Source organism: Ursus maritimus, unplaced genomic scaffold (genome assembly GCF_017311325.1).
Source record: "Ursus maritimus isolate PB19 unplaced genomic scaffold, ASM1731132v1 scaffold_1, whole genome shotgun sequence".
Lineage (NCBI taxonomy): Eukaryota > Metazoa > Chordata > Mammalia > Carnivora > Ursidae > Ursus > Ursus maritimus.
This window is the reverse complement of record NW_024423343.1, coordinates 21444424-21468853: the sequence shown is the minus strand read 5'-3', so window position 1 is coordinate 21468853 and position 24430 is coordinate 21444424. Positions and strand designations below refer to the sequence as shown.

General features: G+C 38.8%; 2 protein-coding genes across 7 annotated transcripts in view; one reads left to right on the top strand and one right to left on the bottom strand.

The window, feature by feature from the left end:
• The window catches only part of ATIC (5-aminoimidazole-4-carboxamide ribonucleotide formyltransferase/IMP cyclohydrolase), a 28415-nt gene extending 24096 nt beyond the window's left edge, over window positions 1-4319 (top strand). The window contains exons 13-16 of the mRNA XM_040641067.1: window positions 568-660; window positions 1865-2047; window positions 3376-3531; window positions 4090-4319. Coding sequence (XP_040497001.1) covers window positions 568-660; window positions 1865-2047; window positions 3376-3531; window positions 4090-4209 — 552 coding nt within the window. The 3' untranslated portion in view covers window positions 4210-4319. The remainder of the gene's footprint in view (window positions 1-567; window positions 661-1864; window positions 2048-3375; window positions 3532-4089) is intronic.
• An 8400-nt stretch (window positions 4320-12719) lies between these two features.
• The window catches only part of FN1 (fibronectin 1), a 64277-nt gene continuing 52566 nt past the window's right edge, over window positions 12720-24430 (bottom strand). For 2 of the 6 annotated variants that reach the window (XM_008690494.2, XM_008690496.2), the window contains 8 exons: window positions 24104-24193; window positions 22718-23184; window positions 21389-21527; window positions 19066-19230; window positions 17100-17225; window positions 16489-16595; window positions 13831-13938; window positions 12720-13464 (listed from right to left, as the gene is read on the bottom strand). In XM_008690494.2, the coding sequence (XP_008688716.1) occupies window positions 13393-13464; window positions 13831-13938; window positions 16489-16595; window positions 17100-17225; window positions 19066-19230; window positions 21389-21527; window positions 22718-23184; window positions 24104-24193 (1274 nt within the window). In that variant the 3' untranslated portion in view covers window positions 12720-13392. The remainder of the gene's footprint in view (window positions 13465-13830; window positions 13939-16488; window positions 16596-17099; window positions 17226-19065; window positions 19231-21388; window positions 21528-22717; window positions 23185-24103; window positions 24194-24430) is intronic. The other 4 variants (XM_008690495.2, XM_008690497.2, XM_008690498.2 and 1 more) reach the window with 2 other exon arrangements.

The following is a 24430-nucleotide window of genomic DNA, read 5'->3' as shown; positions in this document are numbered from 1 at the left end:
TATCCTTCTTTTCAGTTTGTATTTGTTTTATTCTGTTTGGACTGGTAGTTCACAGTATTTTTGAATAGTTTCTACGTAGAATTTCTAGACAGAGCAGAAAATGATCCTAATTTGTTTTTTCCTGAACAGCCTTGGCTGTGTATGGACATCACAATTGTTTGTAATGCCTGCGAAAATTATTTTGTGTTTTTTCTGAACATAAATTTTATCGTGTTTCCATATATGTTTCTTGGTTCTGTGGTTGAGAAGGTATTATTTGTCAGTTTGGGGCGGATATGGTATTTTGTAACTAGTGTGTTATGTACATGGGCTTAAGCCTGAGTCGCTGCAAATGGCATTAGTCTGAGTCTGTGATGCATTAGGCACTGCTGAGTTCCACAGCAAGTATGTTGAATGTTGATTGTTTTTTTCAGTAAAGCACAGTTTCCAAAGAACAGTTCATTTCATTCTGTCCTTTGAGAGATACAACTACATTACAGGTCTGTTAAGATAAATAACATGTAAGATGCTTAAAGTTAAACGGAGTTACAAAAGTCTGATGCAATTGACCATCCTGTGTTTTTTCAGTTGCCAGAGTCTGCGCTCAGAGACCTCATTGTAGCCACCATTGCTGTGAAGTACACGCAGTCTAACTCCGTGTGCTATGCCAAGAATGGTCAGGTAACCAAGCTCTCAGACCCACTCGGGGCAGAGTGTTTTACAAAATGATACTCATCTCTCAGGTCCTATACTGCTTGGAAAAGAAAATCTGCCCAGTTTTTCTCTTCTGGGTTTGTCAGTATTTACTCAGTAACATAGGGGACTGTTAAAGCTAATGATAATAACAAACTATCTTTGGATCAATATATTAAAATTGGTCGTATTGCTTCTTGCTCAGACTGAGTTGACACATTTGGATTAGTGGGACTCTAATAGCTGCTATAACACTAGTTTATTCTAACTCTCTTCCTCCTGATTGGTGTCCAGTGAAGAGAGAGTAAAGAATGGTACTGCCACCCATTTTTCCATGTTTTTGCAGCTTGTTGGGTATTTTCACATGTATTTCTAAGGTTACTTCACCGAGAATCTGTAGACTGCAACTTAATGTGATCTTTTAAAATCTAGTTTACTGAGACATAATTTATATGCAATAAAATTCACTCTTTTTAAGTGTCGAGTTTTGAACAGTTTTCCCAAATTATGTAGTTACGTGACCACTACCATAATCAAGATATTGAACATTTGTTGCTGACGTTAATTAAGCAAGATATTTAACTTGTTTCCTAGTGCACTGAGCCATAGAATGCAGAACCGAGCCAGCTCATCACTGGGGCCTCTCCTAACCTGGACTGACCTGGTTCTGGCTTTGCCATAGCTTTCAGCAGCATTGGGAGCCTTTTTCACAGTGTCTTGAGCTCTTCTCTTAGCATTTGTTAAATTATTTGGCCCGTAAGTGGGGGAGGGAAAGTGTGGATATTAATTAGCGTGTGACCTGGAAGACTCTTTGAAATTCAGAATTTTAGCTGATTGTCAATTGTTAAAAGATTGCTTGTCTCTAATAATGAAAACTTGGGAGATTGTGGCTACTGGTCTCCTTTGACTCAGGTTCTAAGAAGTTCGAGTAAAATTGTGCTTCACTACTGATTTCCAGGAGTTCTAGAAACTTCCAGAGTATTAGTAGCCATACTTCAAATGTCACTGAAGAGAAAAAAATGTATAAATAGTAGTTATAAACTTCTGCCTTTACTTTTTAATGACTTAAAATTTTTTTGTAATTTGGCTGATATTTTTTCCACAAAATTGATGGATTTTAGGGACTGTACACAAAAGATCTGTTAAGAAAAACATGTTGGAAGAGATTGATCTTAATGTTCATGTTCTTCAGGTTATCGGCATTGGAGCAGGACAGCAGTCCCGAATACACTGCACCCGCCTTGCAGGGGATAAGGCAAACTATTGGTGGCTTAGACATCATCCACAGGTTCTTTCAATGAAGTTTAAAACTGGAGTGAAGAGAGCAGAAATCTCCAATGCCATTGATCAGTATGTTACTGGAACCATTGGCGAGGTAAAAGTCTTGTCATTGGGTTTCTGGGTAGAGTATACTGGTATACTCACTTTTTTCTGTAACGGACTACCTTCATCACTGCTGAGAGAAAATGGTATTTTTCTTGAAGTTTTATGTTGTCTAAAATTGTAATTCTGAATTTCTTAACAGTTCTTCATTGTCTTGACTTGAACTTTGTTCACAGTTCTTCATCCCTTTCTGACACCACAGACCTTCCCTGTCTTTAAATTATAACCATTGGTTTAGTTTTGTTTGTACTTCCCCTGTTGATTTTAAGCTTTTGATGGCAGGGACTCTTTTGTCACCTATCCTGAGGTTTCTGTCACAGTGCCAAGCATGATGCTTGCTACGTGATACGTGTGTATTCAACATGAAATACAAATTATCTGGTAGCGGGTAATCACGGTCTTCTCCTCCAACATTTTCTACCAGTGCCTTTAACAACTCTGTATATTTTTGTTACGTTTCGTATTCTTTAATGTCTTCAGTTTTAAAGAAGGCATATGAGAGCAATAAAATTACAGCTAACAAGTAGCCTGCCAAAAATACAGAATTTAGCCCCATTTTTGGACATAGCAAGTGCTTGATCCTGTATGGAAAACAAAAGAGAGAAGTCTGGTAATCAGACTCTCGATGGTCTTCTGAGGGGGTGAGTTGACCACACTATCTTGTCTACAAATTCAGGGACAGGAATCCATGACATAATAAGTATCATTGAAGAGTGTGCCTTATAACCATAAAGTACTTAACTCATAAGCCTTTCTTTTTTTACTTTAATATTTGTATTTAACTGTTTGATATTATCTAGCAAAATCCAGCTCATAGTTCTGGGAGAAGCTTTATATGTGTGTGAACAAGAGGTTAAAAGTACCTTGTTTAAGCCAAAAAATCATCCAAAATGGAAGCACCTTTTTTGAAATATGAATACCATGAATCATACCTTGATTCATCTGTTAAGACTGAGTGTAGACTTAAGGCTATGTAAATACAGTTCTAGAACATCCATCATCATCCATTTGCTTGCTTTTGACACAGGGATATAAAGTAGATCTCACTTAGGCAGAGATTAAAAAACAAAATATATTTAAAATAAACTGATTTACAAAGTAAATGGTATAATCTTTATTTGGTACACTTAGAATTACTTTTCTTAATGAAATGTTAAAAGCATTAAAAAAAAAAAGATTCTAGAGATGTAAACTGGAATGAGCCATTGTAATTAAATCCTGGGAGAAATGCCCAACTGCTTTCTGGCATTCTGATTTGCATCAGAAAGTACTAAAGATCATGTCCAAAACCTTTCTCCTCTCTCCACCCTCTACTCTTAGGATGAAGATTTGATAAAGTGGAAGGCATTGTTTGAGGAAGTGCCTGAATTATTAACTGAAGCAGAGAAGAAGGAATGGGTTGACAAACTTAGTGAAGTTTCTGTCAGCTCTGATGCCTTTTTTCCTTTTAGGGATAATGTAGACAGAGCTAAAAGGGTAAGTATGGAATTGATGTGCATTTGCATAGAATTGATTATTATGTAAAAACTATTTCAGGGATGCCTGGGTTGCTCAGTTGGTTAAGCTTCTGCCTTTGGCTCAGGTCATGAACCCAGGACCATGGAATCCAGCCCCACATCAGGCTCCTTGCTTAGCAGGGGGTCTGCTTCTCCCTCTCCCTGTGCCCCTCCTCCCTGCTTGTGTGTTCCCTCTTTCTCTCCCTCGTCTCTCTCTCTCTCTCTCTCTCTCTCTCTCTCGGACAAATAAATATTAAAAAAAAAAAAACAAAAAAAACTACTTCAGAAATCCTACTTCTGTTTAGTTTCTGTGAATTCTGTATCCAAGTTATGGCAGTGTGGTATATCAGTGATATTTAATTATTTTACTTTTCCATTTGATGTATGAATAACCCAAATCGTATTACTTTCCTGTTTTGACTGAGTGAATCAGTCTGCACTGTGAATCATTAGCTTATGCTTTCTAGAGGGGATTTTGATTTTTGCATGTCTTCACCTAAAATTGTGTTTTGAAAGTCAGTATCTCTTCTTCCCTCAGAGTGGTGTGGCCTACATTGCTGCTCCTTCTGGTTCTGCTGCTGACAAAGTTGTGATTGAGGCTTGCGATGAACTGGGAATAATCCTTGCTCATACGAATCTTCGGCTCTTTCATCACTGATTTCATTGCACAGTATTTTATGGTTTGCTTATGTGTAGTGAAAAATCACATGTGACATTCTGACAATATCTTTTTTTAAAAATAAAACATTAAGTTGTAGTCATCTTGGATCCATAGCTTTTGGTTGTATTTAATTTCTTAAAGTTACAGGCTCTCTAGCATGACAAACATTACCCACAAATATTTGTGTGTAAGAAATACAGGAACATGCCTGCCTCCTGGAGCTCAACTCATCCCAAAACATTGCCTGTGTGAAACATCTAAAAATCATCAAACAAGCCAGAGAAACTGAGCAGACCCTAGAGTTAGATAGCATAAGCATCTATGGTTTTCTCACAGGGGATTCCGCTCATGTAGCTTTTCTTTTAGTCAGAGTTCTAAAAAGGTTGTCTCCTTTCTAAGCAAAATTTTGAGATCTGTTTGAATTTTAGCGTGATGTATGGGTCAAGTTTTACTTTTCTTGCCATATATTTATCCCAGTGTTTCACCATCATTTGAAAAAACTGTTGGATTGCCTGTTCACTCAGTTAACCGTTACTTGCGACAGGTCTGTTTCTGGACTCTGTTCCGTTCGTAGTTATGTTTGTCCTAAAGCCAATACCATGCTGTCTTGAAAATTGTAGCTTTTTATGAAATCAGATAACGGGAGTCCTTCATCTTTGTCCCTTATAAAACTTGTTTGGCTATTCCAGGGCTTTGGCATTTCCATATAAACTTTAGAACTAACTAGTCTATTTCTACAAAAAAAAATTGTTGGGGTGTTGATTGGAATTGCATTGAATCCATAGATCAATTTGTGGAGATTTTACATCTCTCCTTTCCCTTTGAAGGTTGATTCTGTCTGGTTTCCACCACCTTTTGTTGCTCTCCAGTGGTTTCACATAGATTTTGTAACATTTTTGTCCCATGTTCATAACTGTCTGTAGGAGGGTTAATCCAATACAATCTGCTCTATCCTTAAGAGAATCAGAAATAGATAGGAATATCATAGGGAAATTTCTAGTCACTGTTTCCATTTCTTTTCTAAGTCAATTCTAGCAAAGTATATTTTTTTCTCCTAGGAAATTTGACCATTTTGTCTAAGTTTTCAAGGTTGTTGGCACGTAGTAATATTTTTCTGAAATTTTAAAGGGTATTTTTAATGGAAGTTTTGGGATGGAGACAAATTAGTTAAACTGTACCTGTCATCCAAGTACAATTCATGATCACTAGTTTTATCTACCGTTTCCCCACTTACCCTCCGCAACACTGATTATTGTGAAGCACGATATGGGTATTTCCTCTAAATATTTCAGTTAAAGTAACTCTCAAAGAAATTTTTGAAGTAATATATTTACTCTTTAAAATATATAATAATACCTATCTGCTGAAAGAGCCGAGAAATAATGATACCCCGGTAGCAATGAGCATACCTAGTGCCAAGTTCTTGGTTTCTAATGGCACTCCAATAAAAGGATTCAGGACTCCTTGGAGGAATAGCTGACTTTAGGACTGGGGCAGGAAATAATATAAGATGAGATGCCTGGAGCACCTTACAGTGCCGGAAGGTAAGGAAGTACTTTAAAAGCAAACATGATGGGAGTATGTCAAAGGATAGGAGCCAACTAAAAGAATTCCCAATAGCCAAAGCTGGAATCATTTGAGCAATGAAGTAATGTAGTGTTGGCTTATAACCCAATCTATGAACTATCTGAGTTCATGGCTGACCTAATGAATGATTGAATAAATAAATGGAGAATAAATCTGTGCAGAATTTTAAGTAATTTATATGGGTATTCCACTTCTCAAGAAGATGAGCATAACTCCCCACCCCTTAAGTGTGGGCTGCGCATAGTGACTTCTTTCCAAAGTGTGTGGCATGGAAAGGGGGATAAAGGATAACTACAGTGGAGAGACCTGACCTACAGCACCTTAGCCACGTGATGAGGGTTAAACAAGCGTGTCACATTGATGTCTGTACCTCCAAATGGGAGTAGCACTTTACCTCTGTGGTCTTCTTTCCAAAAATCTACAACCCCAGTTTAGTCATAGGAGAAACATCAGGCAACTCCCAATTTAAGGACATTCTACAAAATACTGGGACTAAAAACTGTCAAGATCATGAAAAACAAGGGAAATCTGAAAACCTCAGTCTAGAGGAGACTAAAGAGACCTGTTGACTAATGTAATGTCTCCAGGATAGACCGCTTGAAGAGAGAAAGGACACCAAGTAAAAAAGCCCCAGTGAAGTTGTTATTATGGATCAATGTTGATTCATTAGTTGTAACAAATGATGATAAAAGGAGAAACTTGGTGTAGGGCACATGGGAACTCTGTACCACCTTCGCAATTTCTTCTGTAAATCCAAGTATTAGAAAAAAAAAGTTTGTTAAAAAAATATGTAACCATACTTCAAGTATCACACTGAAAGGCATAACGGTTATTAATATCAAATACCCAGTTACTCTCCAGATCTTCCACATTGGCTTTTTCCCCCCTGAGTTTGTTGGTAATAAGAGCCAAGCCTGAGACACACATTGCGTTTGGCTCATCTCAAGTCACTTAGTTGAGTGGTTCCTCCTTTTTTATTTTTATTTTTTTGCAGTCAATTATTGAAGATACCAGGTTTTTGGTTCCATAGAGTTTCCAATATTCTGAATTTTGTTACTGGATTCCTGTAATGGCATTTTATTTCATTTGTGTCTCTGTTCCTTTATTTCTTGTAAACTGATAGTTGTAGTTTAATGATTTTATTTTTAAGTTTGATCTATCAACAGTAGAGAAAGATGGATCGAAACCTCCCTCTGCGAAGATGAGTTTACCAGTTTCTCTCTGCAGATTTATCAATGTGCTTCATGCATATTTGAAGCTAAAAAAGTGCTTGCATGCATTAAGGTACTATTTTTCATAGTGATTTTATGTACTAACTCCAATCCTACTAACAATTTTTGTCTTGGATAAAATAAGTTATTTTATCTAATATGAACATAGCTAGACTGGCTCTTCTTTGGTTTATGTATGTCTAATACTTTTCACTCTTTGGTGCTCTATGCTTTAGGTGCAGATATATCTGGAATCTGTTTTTGTTTTAATGCAGTTTGCCAACCAAAATGCAAAAGCATTCAGGTCATTTATATTCATTTCAATTACTGATATATTTGGACCCTATTTCTACCGTCCTTTTAAGTTTGAACCATTTTTATTCCGTTTGTACTATTGCTTTAAATTGTTAGCTATATTTCTCCCGTAATAAGAACTTCTACCTGTTTAATGAACATTTCCCCATTCCCACCCACCCAAACTCCCATAATGTCAATTCCTAGCCTTTTCAATTCTGGGATAGAGACATTTTCTCTTAGGTTTTGTTGTTGTCGTTGTTGTTGTTTTTTAAGACAAGCTTTCCAAGGTTTCTGTTAACCTTTACTTCACATACCTCTTGGCATTTCTCCTGAGTTTCTCTCTCCTCAGATATAAACTGTATGCAATGTGGTCTGCTAGGCACAAATTCATTTTTAAAAAGAAATTATAATAAAATCATGCCTGTGGAAAGTGCATAAAACACCTACAGTTTAAAGAATGATTTGTAAACAAACACCTATGTCGCCACTAGCCAGGTCAAGAAAAATAATTTTGCTGGCAGCTCCCGTACCCACTGATATGCCTCTTCTGGATTATGTTTTCCCATTTTTCCCTCCAGAAAACTACCTTGTGCCTTTTATGATAATCACTAACTTGTTTTGCCTCTCACCAGTTGGGTGATCTCGGGCATGTCATTTGACCTCTTGCAGTTTGTTTCCTCAGCTGTAAAATAGGGACGGATTTGCTCCTGGAGAGGGTGAGTAGCTCTCAGTTAAAAGCACTTCCGGTTAAAACCACATGAAACTAGTTTGTCAGGTTCAAGTCTCCGCTCTGCTACTTAGGAGCTGCGTGATGTCAGGCTGTTCACCCAGCCTCTCCCTCACTTTCTGTTTGTAAGCTGATGCTGATAACAGTACCCACCTTGTAGGGTTGTGACGAGTAGATGAGACAACGTGTGTTAGAACACTTAGAACACCATCCGGAACATATAAAAAATACCATTTGTAAAAAATGCTAGGGTTGCCTGTCTGGCACAGATAGGTTGGGCGTCTGACTCTTGATTTTGGCTCAGGTCATGATCTCATGGTTGTGAGATCGAAGCCCGTGTCAGGGTTCATGCTCTCTCCCTCTCCCTGCCCCTTCTGCTTGTGCTCTCTTTCAAATAAATAAATAAATCTTTAAAATCAATGCTAGTTATTCATAATGCTTTTGTGTATATGGAAGCATGGAAGGTAGTGGAGGATGATATTAATGTGCAGAAATTGCTTAAGTAAAGGTATGTTTATGGAAGATTTTTTTCAGTTTCTGAATAGGTAGCCAGAAGATTTCTGAGTTCTTTCAACCCTTCATCTACTGTTTCCCCACACCTCACTTACCATTAAACAAAAGGATATTACAGAGACTTTCTGTAAGTAAAGTGGCATTTTCTTCTTTTTATTGAAATAAGATTCACATACATAAAATTTACCATTTTAACAATTTCAAAGTTACAAGTCAGTGATTTTTTAAGAGGTGTATATTCACAAATTTTTATCACCATCACCACTGCCTAATTCTGGAACATTTTCATCACCCAAAACGAAGCCCATCCCCATGAGCAGTTATTCTCTGTTCCTTCCCCCTGCCCTTCGTAACCATTAATCTACTTTCTCTGTTAGTTTGCCTATTCTGGACACTTCATATAAATGGACTCATATGATAATGTGGCCTTTTGTGCCCGACTTCTTTCACTTACCATAGTGTTTTTAAGGTTCATGTTGTAGTGTGTTTCAAGAACTTCATTCCTTTAAACAGTCAAATAGTATTCCATTGTATGGATATATCACATTTTGTTTAGTCATCAGTTAAACATTTGGGTTGTTTCCACCTTTTGGCTATTACGAATAATGGTGTGATGAACGTGTGTGTACAAGTTTTTATGTAAACATATGTTTTCAGTTCTCTCGTGCACATACCTAGGAGTGGAATTGCTGGGTCCTATGGCAGTTCTGGGGCTAACTTTTTGGAGAACCACCAAACTGTTTTCCACAGCAGCTGGACCATTTTACTTTTCCACCAGCAATGTATGAGGGTTTCAATTTCTCCACCAAAGCGGCATGTGTTTGAGTCAAATACAGCTTTCAGCGCTTGGCTCAGAATCTTAGAACTAATGCTGAATTACACAGATCAGTAGATTTCATTGTAAAGTCCTGTCCAGTGGTTTGCTGACAGAGGCCATGTTTCCTTCTGGAACAAAATGGATGGCAGTTTCCAAAGTACCGTAATGCAAAAAGAGAAAAGAAGGCCAAGGGAGAATCCTTGGCCTTTGTTGTATTTTATGTACGAGGGGCCCACTGTGGTGGGCAGCATGCAGGACGTGGGATTCCAGCACCAGTGCGCCCAGGGTGCTGCCGATCCACCACTCGCTGCCTCCCGCAGCCTCCAAGCAGTACTAATTGTGAGTCTTCGGGGCTCCACACCAGAGCTATTTTACAGACAAATTTGGCTCCTAAGATTGTTGAAACCCACATGTCTCTAAAGAGTAAGTAAAAATGAATTCAAGGAAATGTAAAACATGCTTTAATATCTCGTACCTGACTCTACTGAGGAATGTTAAAAAAGGAATTTCTGTTTTTGGCTTTCAGCTGAAGCACCATTTCTCTGCTCTTTTATTGCTGTATTTTCTTTCCTTCCTTTTTGTTTGCAATTCAAATTAATCTTTTATTTTAACGAAGATACTGAGTGAGACAATGTGGCAATCACAGTAACTCTCATTTCAAATATGAGCACCATATACTCTTTTACAAGAATTTTCTTAGTCTGAAAAAGCCACGACAGTGCCTGGTCATCTTTGTGCTGCTTCTGCTTATCAGCCTTTATGGTTGTCTTTAAATGCTCCCAAACATGAGAAGTCCCAAGAGTGGTCTTCTTCTCCTTTTTCTTTTTTTTTTTTTTTAATGGTTGAAATGTATCTCCTGAAAATGGGATTTTTTAATTGTAGCCTGCCACTTTCCCTACCCCAGTAATGGGAATTTACTGAATAGGAAGCAATTTCAGCATTTAAATGTGCTGATGTGATGTTTCTTAATCACTTTAATGAGTTTCATGCAACTAGAAATGGAATAGAAATTTCAATGGAAATAGAATTAAATAGAAAAGTCATTTCCTATACTCGTAATTTCCACCTGATCATTTCTTCATTCACCACCTTAGAAAGTGTGCCTCACAGACTTACAGTGATATTATTATGCACGCCAATTTGCGTCATTCACTTAGGCCATTAGAGCTGAAAACAATATAAATACACAATAAGTTTTGTTTCAAATCAAATGCAGCAAGGCAAAGTAAAGCTTCAAATCTACAATTTGTCTTTTTAAAATCTGATATATTTACTAGTTTTGCCTGATTTTTTCTTGAATTGGCAATTTCTTGCCTGAATCGAGATTGGTCTTTCAATTATGTCTTTTCAATCTGGCCTGTTTAAGAATTCTCAGGAGAAGTATCATGAGTCCGTAAAAACTGTAAAAGAACTTTGGAAATCATCTTGGTTCTCATGTTTGAATGATTTTACTGAGAAATAGTAAAAAAGAAGGTTTTACCATTCTTGCATTTTGATGCTGAAACATAAAAGTCCATTTAAACTTGTTTAATTTGTTCTTATTATTTAAATGTAGTTACTGATTCACTATTGAAAGTTTAATTTGTAAGATTAATATACTGCTTTTGAGAATGTAGCAGACATTCTGCAAAAAGTGGTATTCTTAAGTCTTAAATGTGGAGCTTGTGTCTTTTACATTTCGTTTATAAATTGTCAGAAGGGCCTGCTATTCATTTAATTAATACAGTCCAAGTGGATTTACTTAAACTGACATTTAGGAAGAGTTTCAGGCTTGCAGATAGGCAAGTGGTTTGAAGCACATTCTCAACTGATAGCTGTTCTTTTCCTTATGTTTTAAAATATGAAGACTTTTAAAGCAAGATGGAGTTGAGGTGTAGACCTTCACCCGCATGTTACCTGGGCCTCCCCTTCACCTATGAAGACCAGCCTGCTTGCTCTCAGGCCTGCGTCTTCGGTGGGACTTCCCACTGCACGCTGTGTAGATTTATATTGAATCACATTTTCTCTTCGGTGATCAGTGATGACACATATGTGAGACGGTCATATAATATCACCATGATCTGTTTCTTCTGCGATTTATCTTTCCTTTTTTTTTTTTTAACATATACAAGCTGCTGCTGTTTTGGTCATTACTGGTCTAATTAAAGCTGAATGATTAGGAATGTTAAGCAGAAATCTGAAGTTTGGATTTTTGTCTTGCTAAGGAAAACTAATCTGAGCTGCATTCTTTATAAAATTAGGCTGCAAAAGCTCCTCCCAATGAGACACTAAATGTCAGGGCATTTTGTAAACTGTAAATCCATTCAAATACGAGATTTCTTCTTTTTTTAAACAAATGAATCCTGAGGAAATCTCTTTCTATAGTTAGTCTTAATATTCATTGACAGGTATTTATTGAAATATTTTCTTCCATTACACAATAATGTATAAAAATATTGTATATTATGAATTGCTAATTTTTTACTAATTAAAAACCAACTATTTCCAGTGCCATTATTTACTATTCTAGATGCCAGATTTAATCTCAAAGTTTTGTTGTTTCCCCAAAGTTAAATTGAAAAGGAGATGTCCTGGGGCGCCTGGGTGGCACAGCGGTTGGGCGTCTGCCTTCGGCTCAGGGCGTGATCCTGGCATTATGGGGTCGGGCCCCACATCGGGCTCCTCCGCTATGAGCCTGCTTCTTTCTCTCGCACTCCCCCTGCTTGTGTTCCCTCTCTCGCTGGCTGTCTCTCTCTCTGTCAAATAAATAAATAAAATCTTAAAAAAAAAAAAAAAAAAGGAGATGTCCTTTGTAGATCAGGAGTTTTGCAAACTCTGTTCTGCTGAGTGCCCTGAAAGTGTCAGCTGGCGGGAATCAAGAGGGGTGGGGTTGAGGTCCTTGTATCGCACCCTTCCCCTAAGACAAAGCTCTGCTAAGATGTGCTATACAAGTACTTTTAACATCTCTGTCATCTTTTTTTCTTCCTTGAATGTAACCTCTTTGAATAGGTGTCTATTCAGTGAAGGGAAGAAGGAAGGGAGGAGGAATGATGTTTGGAAAAGAACAACAAAATGTTCTTTCAGTCCCACGTCTGAAGAGCTGGCTAGCAAGTTCAACAAATATTTGAGTCCACCAAAATCTGGGAAAGCAGAAATATGAACCTAGCTCCATTACCGAAGAGATGAAATGACGAGAATGAATCTGTTTTTGTAGTGACAGACTTGGAAAATTTTGTACTTAAGTCTCCAAGAAGGAGAGAGCTATACACATCATACATAGGTTTTCAAATGTTTGCTGAATTGAAAAGGAACATTCATGGGGATTCTTCTTTTGCCCCAAATTTCTTTATGCAAAAAAGAAGCCACGACATTCAAGTTGTGGAATGTAAATCTTTTATTAAACGGTTGTCTTTCCACAGTAGTAAAGCTTTGGCACATACAGTATAAAAAATAATCACCAACCATAATTATACCAAATTCCTCTTATCAACTGCATACTAAATGTCTTCAGTACAATTTTTTCCATATAAAAATACTGGGAAAAATTGATAAATAACAGATAAGAGAAAGATATTACTAGAATCATTTGGAAAAGGTGAATACTGTGGATATTTTAAATATCACAGTAACAAGGACATGCCGTTCTTACAACATTGCAGGCCAGTTAAGTGGAAGCAGAAGTGTTTGGGTAACTTTCCTACTCAAAATTTTGAGGATATCATTTCAACGCATTTTTATGTTGGTTGGTGCCTGTGCTTCCCTATCGATCCCAAACCAAATCACAAGTAAGAATCATTTCATTTAAAATACTGAGCAGTATTGAATACTTCGGAGCAGAACAGGCAATGTACTGCCTCCATTTATGAGAAAAGTCTCAAAACACTCCCAGGGTGATGCTTGGAGAAGCTGTGAGTTGAGCTGAAGCTGGAGAAGTTACTCCAGAGCAAAGGGCTTAAGAAAGAAACACTCTAAGATGGGTTCTGCTAACATCACTCCAGTTTTGGTGGACCTTGACAGAGATCCATGCTTGTTCCTCTGGGTTGAAAAGTTTACTCTCGGGAATCTTCTCTGTCAGCCTGTACATCTAAAGGCATGAAGCACTCAATTGGGCAGTTGACATTCTGTTAAAATAGAAAAAGAAAAAAAAAAAGCATTGTTAAAATAGAAGAAAAATTTACAAAAATATCCTATAAAGTATATCGAAAAAAAGTGGGGAGGTTTTTATGACACCTACTTACAGATAGGAGACTATTTCTAGCTTCAAGAACTTAGCAGTATACTGGGTAATAGGACATAGATATTCAAGAGTCTTGATAAATTTGAACCTGAATTATGTTACAGGGTATAGTCTTCTACTCAAGGCATTTAAACGATGTTTTTAACAATAAAGAACACTTGGTTCATTCACAAGAAAGGAACCTACAGAAAGGTACCTAGGTACCTAACCGGGTTTAGGGGAGAAACACTCAAGGTGTGGGTGCACGTACAGTGTTAGTTCTCTGATGGTATCTTTGCGAGTACTGGTTGTAGTGGCCAGTGGAGCCTTCGTGACCGGGTTCAGCCCCTGGTCTGCGGCAGTTGTCACAGCGCCAGCCCTGAGAAAACACAGGCATGAAGTCAAACAGGGTTTACAATCACCTGAGAGCATCACCATTAGTGCTTGCGTTAAAGAAGAATTTCAAGTCTTACCCGTTGGCAATGTATGAGTAGTTAACCACAAAGGAAGCCCTGATGCTGATTTTATGCATTTATAACTTGCAGAATACATTTTGGCTTATTACTCATATCTTCTGATCACCCCTGTCTATTTATGCTTTTCCTGAAATGTCCTCCCTTCTCTTCCCATTCAAACCCCACCCATCTGCTAAGGCTTGTTCCAGTCCCAACTTCGCAAGTACGCTTTCTGTACTCAAAGACACAAAGAAGTTTCCCCAGAATCCTAGAGCTTTTTACAAGGGAGTTGAGATCACAGGGACAAACACCTTCATTTTACAGGAAACTCAGCCCCAAAGACAATCTTGCTTGGAGCGAGTGGGAGAGCCACACAGTGAAGCGCTGGTGGATCTGGAACTGCCACTGAGCTGAGCGACGCCTGGCCATGCTCCTTCTGCTGTCCCTTCCTTCTTACATTGCCACGGCCAGTGTACCTTGTAGACTTTCATCTGGCCAGACTCGGGAGAAGAGATGGGAGCGGGACTGAGCGGGACCACCAAGACTTCTCCCTGAGATTTTTGCTAGAAATGTGAGGAAATGTGTTCTCTTTCACTGTTGCTCCTAAGCCTATAGGGAATAAACACGGAGCTGACAGAGGTCATCGTTCTCACTATCAGCAGGAGCTTCTGGAAAACAAAGCCAATACAAAGGAACAAAGCATATGAGAGAGTGAGAGACTCTGAATGCCACTGTTGGAGCGGTCCTGAAGCTGGGAGATCCTGGACTCTTCAGTTATGTGAGTCTCTTTTTTTTTTTTGCCTTAATCAACCTGAGTGGAGCTTTCCTCTTACAACCAAAAGAACCTTAAAAAATATAGCCACTTTCTTTCTTATACTGTCACTTAAATATTCCAGACATATTTCTCCATTTAAAAGCATATTCTCCATCACACCTAATACAACACAGGTAAATACCTACTTACAGAGTCACTGAATCTTGCTTTCACAGAACAGTGTAACAGTTTCCGCTGCTGTCCTAAGTGTTTCATTTAGCACCTTCTTTAGAACAGAACAGGTGTCACAAATGAGAGGTCTCGTGTGCATAAATACGGAGGAGATGCTGAAGTGAGACCACATTCTACAAATTCACTTTCCAGCACACATTTCTACACCAGTCACTTACCAGAAATGTTCTACCATCGCGGTCTTTATAAGTGTTAATGAGAGACAGAAAGAGCACCTCCATAGCTTCTATCAGAATGGGAAGCCTCTCCCTCCCCACCTAACCAGTAGGGATGCAAGGAGATCAGAGTAGTTTCCATGGGCCGCCCCATGTCCTCAGGTGGGGGCAGAGCCAGAGCCCTGAAGACCCTTCCCTGCTGCAGGACTAACCTTCCTAAAAACTACTTTCCATCATGCTCCCTTTCTTCGTGGGTATCTACAATTGGCTAATGCAAAAGGCATCAGCCAGTGAATCTTACCCTGGGGTGGGGAGCATGGTCTCCATGTATCAGAATGTGAGGAGCTGTTGGAGAGGGTATGTTTTCATTGAAAACAAAGGAATGTTATGTTCTCTTGTTTTTGAGTTACACGAGTCATTTATTCTGAAATTTCAAACAATATTAGAGGAAAGCACAGCATTTTTTTTTTATGATAGTGAAGTAGAGCACAGATCAGAAATCATTGAGAACTTCTGGCTTAAATAATGGACTTCCAGGCCATTCCATAAGTGGCTCCCTACTTCTTCTCATCTGATCTGTTACCACAAGACACCAGGCAGAGGGCTGGCTCACTGGAACCCACATATTCCAGCTCCTTCCCAACCCAGCTGGTATGCTTACTCTGGTCTCTCTGCTTCCTCCTCTTCCCTCAACCTATTTTAAACATCCCAAACTCCAGCCAGTGTATGTTTCGCTTTTCCATGGAACCTCTCTTGCTGATTCCAGCCTACCTTGAAACTATCTGTCAGACCCACTAAGAAACTCACTGAATTACCTTGACTTCCAATGTATGCTAACTTAATGTCTCCAATTCTATCCTTAAGAGCCAGGACCGTTCCTCATTCCCTCTGTCCCATATTCCTTAAACACAGTGCTAGATCTGTAGCAGGAATCTATTACTGGACTGAGAAAGGGTATTTTCTAGGATCCTTTCTCAGATCTTAACAACAATGCCACGGGGACACCCATCCATCAGCACGGGTCTAGAGGCCCAATGCTACCCAGCATTTAACACTTAAGCTGCTGAAGAACAGAGACAGCCTGAGAAGAGTAGGTGTGAGAGGGGCTGCAGCTGCCATGGAAGGGGAGAGCTGGGAAGGGGTGTAGAGCAAAGCTGGCACAGAGCCGCCAACAGGAAATGAGGTATTTCAACTTTCATAAGGGGCATTACCACACCTCGGTGTACAGCACACACACAGGAAGCTGACCTCTCAACCACCGGTGCAGGAGTCTCCCCTTTCTCTTATCACAATTACAGGGAGGCTGGCCTTACCCGCTGGCCTCCAAAGCATGTGCAGGAGCAAATGGCACCAAGATATTCCTTCTGCCACTGTTCTCCCACGTGGTATGTCTTCCCATCATCATAACATGTGGCCTCATCTACGTGGAGACACAAGTCAGAAGCTCATGTAAGACTGAGAAAAATACCGACTTCACTTTTATATATAGGGGTGAGTTCTGGTTCTCTCCAAACTGTGCATCCTCACAGCCAAAATCCCACACATTTATGGGACCCCTTGGTAACAGAGGTACTGCTGTATAGATCTTAGGGAAGCACTTCCAAAAACTAAATCTGATACACTGGAAAAGGTTCATATTTTAGAAGTTGAGACCCATAAAGCTTTCTTGTAATATTTCACTGCAGATTATGGTCAAAATACTCAGGTCGGAAAAATGCTAACGTGTCCTGTAATAATGTTAAATCATGGCTCATTTTTGAAGCTTGTCTCCACTTTCCCAAATCAAAAGATTAACTAACCCACAGTTCACTCCTCAAGGAGACCTAAAGTCTCCAATCATTTCTGTGAATGAGAGTTACAACTCAGTAATAAAAGTGGGAGTGCTTAATAAGACACTAAAAATGATCTGTGGCAACGAACGTACGAGGATCACACTTGAATTCTCCTTTTCCATTTCCAAGACATGTGCAGCTCATCATCTGGCCATTTTCCCCCTGACGATCCCACTTCTCTCCAATCTTGTAGTTCACACCGTTATCATGGCACCATTCTGTGGGGTGGGGAAAATCAGAGGCAAAGAGTTATCAATGTGTTCTGACTCTCAAGACAGTGCTCCGGGACATGTCATGGCATTTTAAAAGCCAGGTACCTGGAAGGAGTGGCAAGAAAAGTTGAGGGTCATGATCTCCATGACAGACCACTTTTTGGTTGGATTTAAAAATATTATCTTTATCATTTAACATTTTCTAGGGTATTTTAAGATGCAATTCATTCTACCATAATCATGTCACAAGAATAGTCGGGGACCTTCATTTGCATTCTCACTATTAAAGTTTAACATTATGGAAACCAAAGTGGGATTTACACAGTCTTTTGGGAATGGATCATAGAGGACAAGTCACTTTTTGGATTTGCAGAGAACCTGGATACAAAGTAGTTCTATTAACCAACAGAGCTCAGCTGGCTTCTACATGCCCTAACCTGTTTCTTGTAAATGGAAAGAATAAAGGAATAAACCTGTGTATTAAAACAAAGTAAAAACCAACAAAATGATAAATCACTGGTTATTATCCCAACAGATAAAACTGGTTCTGAGGAATATCTTAAAGTCGCAGTTATATGTCTTTAACTGCTATCCATAAAAGAGGACTTTTTAATCTCCAAGGTTTTTACTAAAATAAAACACACTTCAGAAGTTTGTATAACAAGTCAGCCATTCCTTAAAATTTTTTTTTCGTTCCTAAACTTTAAAAGTTATTTGACAATTATGACATCTAAGCAAAGAATATGTCAGTTGAGCCAGAGAATCACATAAATCACTTTATAGCTCTGTTCCCGCCATTGTGCCCAAGTACTTACCTAGGTGATAAATATACAAACTTAACATAATTCAGTTTCAGAAATGAAAAAGCACCTAACTGATGCCAAATGTTAAAACTTCCAACTCCTAAATGACATAGGACACATCTGTTCCATCTTTCCATTTTCAGATGGTCAAACACAGTAGTCTGCATTTGAAAAAATTAGTTGTCTCCATATTTTAGTCTGAATTAAACCATTTTACATTTTAGTGTGAAAATCTTTTAAAAATCTGTATGTTGTATTTCCCCAATTATAATTTTGGGATATGTCTGTAGAAGGCTTGTTTATAACCCATAATGGGTAACACCTATAAAAATAAACCAATTGTCAATAATAATCACATCCCCTAAAAACAAAGCATAAATGAAAGTTTTATAAATTCTAATGTTAAATCTCAAAGCATAAGTTATCCTAAGGATCAAATTAACTGAAAATATCATTAAAAATGTTAAGATCTTTTTACAGTTTGAAAATCAAATATTTTTCCATTGAAGTTGATTCTTAATTATCTATAGATGATTATCGCTACTCTCTACATTACTTGGCAAGATTCAAGCTACCTGACGTGTGTATGCATACGTGTAATATGAGAGTGCGTATATATTATGATATGTGTATGTTTGGTTTGTGTTGAAAGAGTGTGCGTATAAATGTTCACCTCTGAGCTCATTCAACATTAAAGACTAAAAGAGATTTGGGATTCCTTTGTGTCTCTGATACTTACGTTTCATTAGACTTGGCTCCAGAGAGTTTGACTTTATTATCTTAACAGAAAATTTAAAAAAATCATTACCGTCACAAATGCATTTTTAATTAATAGTCGGATTGACACAGAACCCTTGAAATGAAGCAATATTCAACAAGTAAAATTTCCCATCATTCTTTATGATGCAAAATGTTACTTTGAGTCAAGCAGTCTCCCCTCATTTGCTTCATGTTTGGAAGAGCCTGTGTCTGCCAAACATGCTTCCCTGGCACCTTGTGCGAATGCATGGAACTAGAGGAGATGGACAAAGCAAGCTACTCACTAGATGAGTCACATCTGAAATGACCACTGCCAAAGCCTAAGCACTGGCACGAGAGCTTAAAGCCAGATTCAGACAACCGCTCCCACTCCTCTCCAATGGCATAATGGGAAACCGTGTAGGGGTCGAAGCATGAGTCATCTGTAGGTTGGTTTAGGCCTTGGTCGACTACATGAAGAAAAGGAGGAAAAAGAAAAAAAAAATCTTAATGGTGATTTGAACCATAAGAAGAAAACTGAATTATTGTTATGATGAGTTAATCTAAAACAGAAATCCCAGCAGCATTAAGAAACATTCATCTGTTTTACCAATTCATCAGTTGCTCTAACAAACAATGCTTAGCTGTTGCCAGGGGACCCTTGCCACAAGCACCGTAAAAGGAGCCCGTCTTTCATTTTGCCATCATTACTAAAAAAAAAAAAATCATCATTTCTGGTGAAACTAGTCTATAGCACATGGAACATATCTTGAGGCATTTTTAAGCTAGTTAAGAACTCGAATGGGATGCAAAGGCTGGAATGTCTCTCCATCAGAACCTGAGTGACCTTAACCTAGTTATTCTGCATTTCTCTGCCTTACTTCCGTCCTCTATGATATGGGGTAAATCATAATAATATACCTACCTGCTCAGGATCTTGTAAAGATCACGCGGATATCATGAATTCAAAGCATTGGTCCATTGCCAGCACTTAGAAAGTGCTCACCAAGTAAAGAATAATTATTAGCATCCTTTGGTTTTAATGCAAAAGTCTTAGCCATTTTTATATACCATTATAATGCAATATTCACTTTTATTATTGCATTTTTTGCATCATAGCTAGATTTTGTACATTAGTATGACAGTAGTAGGACAGTTTCACTTTATCATTAAAATCAAGTGTTCCAAATAAGAGAAACCAAATAATGGAGTCTCTTCATGTTGCTTAATATATCGGTCTTTATGTTTTGAGAAAGCTTAAAGTAATCTATGCAACCAAAGTATGCTTCCAATGTTCTCTAAAAATGACATAAACTAATTTCTGTGACTTTGAATCCCACTGTGTATATTTCTTTTTTACAGTACAAAAAATCAAAAGCTCAAAAGCAATAGATATTTGAAGTGTGTAATAGTTTGAAAAGCATTGCCCTGGAAGAAAATAGAGTTTGGGAGAAACTAAGAAGTCTGACATGTCTGAAAGCCCAGAGAACCTGGCTAGAATGCAGAATATTGCTGCTGGAGATACGGGGTCAGAAAGGAAAATGAAAGGAACCTAAAGGGTTACTAGGGCTTACAGGAACCCTCCTAAAAACAGCCACCAGTTAAAATTCCACCTGACTTAAGTTATAGAGATGGAATCTTTAAAAAAAAAAAATGATGTGGAAAAGTCTTTGTGCTTTTGAAAATTCCTTTCATATGGCGTTCTACTAGTAATACCACAAAAGACAGAAGGCACGCATTACCATGGCTACATACCACAACAAGCACAGTAGGATACCCCCACCAAATAGCCAACCGCTCAAATTCACCGGTATTTATTCATGTAAGATAGCACGGTCATCTGCAATCCTGCATTCAGTGACCGACCCTAGGAATAAAGCCTGTCACTTGACAGAGACAGAATTTAGCACTCCCTACTGCTGGGGGATGGAGACCCCTCCGGTGGGAAGATTGAAGCTTCATGGTGTTGATGATTCCCTATCCCGTGTTCCTTGGTGAACCTTCAGCTGATACAGGTTGAAAAGCCAGGTGATTCACTACAAGTTTAAAAGGACTTTGCAGGTGCTACAAAGAGGAGTCAGTGATCATTTCACTTCTAGTCTGGCTTTGGGGTTATATAATTAGAAAAAGAAATTGAAATAACATTGGAATAAAATAGCTCTTTGAACAGAAATGGGCTATGTTGGTAGCATTTTACATCAGGAACAAAACCCAGCAGTCACGAATGTTTGCAGATAGGGAATTTGCTTTATAGGTAGTCCGTTTCGGTACTTAAAAATCACGCAAGAGGACAGCAACGTGGTGAGGAGCAGAGGGTCCAGGAAAAGAGATCGGGAGACCTGTGCCCTGTATCAACTCAGACGCTCGCTAGCAGGGAGTCAGAATGTTGGACTAAATCATGCTTGAGGTCCCTTCCAGGTCTATTATCATATCAGTGCCTGAGACTATTTTACAGAGAAAGTAAATACTATGAGGGAAGAATAACTAAATTTAAAGGTGCTCATTTACTTCATGGCATCACTTCCTGAAGTTAAAAGACAAGAGCAGCAAAGGAACTGTCGAGACAAAAAGTGTCTTTGGAGTGGTCCAGAGGGGAAGCTGCACCTGAGTAACCAGACATTCACATACCAGAGTTGCCCACGGTAACAACCTCCTCCCGAACCTTGTGCCTCTTCTGGTCTTTCAGGGCCTCCACTATGATGTTGTAGGTGGCCCCTCTGGTGAGGCCTGTCAGCGTGGCACTAGCAGAAGTTCCAGGAACTCGGAACTGCAATCATCAGCACATCCAAAGTGAGGGAGAAAGCATTATGGTGAGGAATTGACCTGACTTCCCCTATTCTCTTACCAGTAACCTGCACTATGTAAATAAAGCAAAGGGAGACAAAGAAGGAGGGTGTAAAAGTCCCAAACCAGCCGTGGAGAGAAGCGGAACTTGGGTGAGGGGCCATCTTTCCAATCTGCCAAATTTTCCTGCCAAGAATCTACCCTATGTGCTCCACAGTTACCAGGAGCCCTCAGTAATTCAACAGCCTCCTGTTCAACCTGCTGGGATTGCAGGTCTGTGCAAGCCCCCCCAGAATCCCCCGGCCATGTCCTTCTCACATGGTTTAAAAGGCATTGCCCTGGAATGGACACTGCGCTGTGTGGGAGATAGACTTATCCTCTGCAAGGTGGCATGTGACCCTGACATGGGGTCCCTAACGCATCTGGGCAAATCCTCAAACTCACGTTTCTAAGCTCATAAATCTTTCACAGTGTAGTCAGGTTTTGTTTTTTTTTTCTTTTTTTGGTTAAATTCTGCCACTTTCTAAAAATAAGAACCCACTAAAAACTGGTACCAGCAAGACGAATTAAAGAATAAAAGTTTTAGAGACTCAGTCACTTATAACAGCCGATGTGCACAACTTCACGTAAGTTCTTTTTCCTTGGACGTACTGTAGACAATGGGATTCTTCAAGGGCAGACTATAACGATGGCATTTCATTCTTATTTATTTTTTATTTATTTATTTTTAAAGATTTTATTTTTAAGCCATCTCTATACCCAACGTGAAGCTCAAACTCACAACCCTGAGATCAAGAGCCACATGCCCTTCCAACTGAGCCAGCCAGGCATCCCAAGGATGGCATTTTAGCCCTTCCTGCACAAATGTTAAGTTCAAGCAGAATATTTATCTCTCTTTTCTCAGATCATTTCTTTGTCTATATTACTAAGGAGCCTCAAATGCGTGAGAATAATACAAATGATTTTATTCTCTCTACTAAAGAAAAGCTGATGCTACTCTCTGGTAACAACCCCCAAAGTACCGCCATATTGAGATTTAAAAAAGAAAAACCAGGGCTTAAGCGTGCTACCTTTCTAAGAGGCCCTAGAATCTTTATGTGAGAGCCCTGGTCACTTCAGTTACCTAGCTCACTTATTTCTAGGCTGCCCAGAAGTAAGGGGAAAATCAATTACCTGTAAAGGTTCTTCATCAATGCCAACTGGATGACATGAAATGATATACTCAGAGCTTTCTTGGAATGGGGTCCAAGAGATGGTTGTCTGAGAGAGAGCTTCTTGTCCTGTAGAGGCATTTGGATTGAGTCCCATGACGTGAGGGTAGAGGTGATGGTCAACGTCTCCCCTGGGGACGTGACCAACTTGGATCTCCTCATTTACATTCGGCGGATATGGTCTTGGCCTATGCCTTACAGGGGTAGCCGTTGTGGGCGGTGTGGTGCGCCTAAAACCATGCTCCTCAAAGATCATTTGTTGCCCAACACTGGGCTGCTGACCAGAAGTGCCAGGAAGCTGAATACCGTTTCCAGTGTCATACCCAGGGTTGGTGATGAAAGGGGTCTTTTGAACTGTGGAGGGAACATCCAAGATCTCTGGTCCGTGAAGATTTGGGTGTGGAAGGGTTACCAGTTGGGGAAGCTCATCTAGCCAAGAGAGGTTAGAGCCAAAAAAGCAAAGCGTGTTAAGCTCCCAAAAGTAGCAGCAGTAGTCATTACCAATCCAGGCAACAATGACTGTTTATCAATCTGATCAAAGCCCCTAGAACATTAGCAGTTCTTAGATCACAAGACACTTTTTCCAAAAAAGAAATCTTTAAGATTTTTCTCAAAGGTTTCTTTATAGTTTAGAATGAAAAAAGCATTAGTATGAATTTATCATACACACAAAGCTTTGAACCGCTAAGCCCCATAGAAGCTATTTCTGCTCAAATTAAGCCTAATGGAACTGAAATGTGTAGGCTTTTTTCTTCTTTTCTTCATTTGAGAATCATGTTATAAGGACTAGCATCCAGACTAATTGTTTCAGCATCTGAAGTAGGAGAATTCCAGTTTTTCATGAATTGAAATGGTAAAGATAGATAAAAATACATACATGTTTATTTATAAAATTCTATTAGTGTAAATATAGAATTTTCTTCAAATTAAACTGAAATTAAATGAAAAAGTAAGATTATTTAGTTCAAGTTTCAGAAACCAAATAATAAATAAAGATAATGGGATTACTTTCCTTACTTTTTTTTTTTTTTTAACATTAATGGAAGGTATAGAAGAATAGCATCATAGCAACCTGGTTTCTACATTTTAATATCTGGCTTAGATTTTTTAAAGGTGAATAAAAGGCTTTATATTGATTGGCTAAAAAAAATAAATAAAACGGAAGGCTACAGATTACATTAGGTTATTTGTGCTATCAAAGAGCACAACATATATATGCTAAGCTGTTTAAGAAAAAATTTCCATGAGAAAGGTATCAAAACCTGGAGAACCTTTTCACTGCAAAACTGATCACTTCTGATTAGTTTTGTCTTGATTATCTTCCTATTACCCAGAAGGCGCCCTTTACCTGTCTTTTTCCTTCCAATCAGAGGCTCACTCTTCTGGTTGTTCTTGAGGGCAATGACCTGGATGGTGTACTCGGTGCCTGGTTCCAGACCTGATGGAAGGACAGATCATCACGTTATGTCTGTGGGCTCAGCTAGTCGAATGGGAGTTGATCTTACCAGGAGATGCTATTGGGAAGCAAGCGTCCTCTCTCTAGCTGGCCTGTGGCCTCCTGAAAGTCAAAATCGGCTTTACTTTTTTCCCACAAAACCCAAATACTCCACATATGATGGCCACTTGGTAAATTAATAACTTTCCTACCAAATCTGACACCTGAGAAAGCACTTTT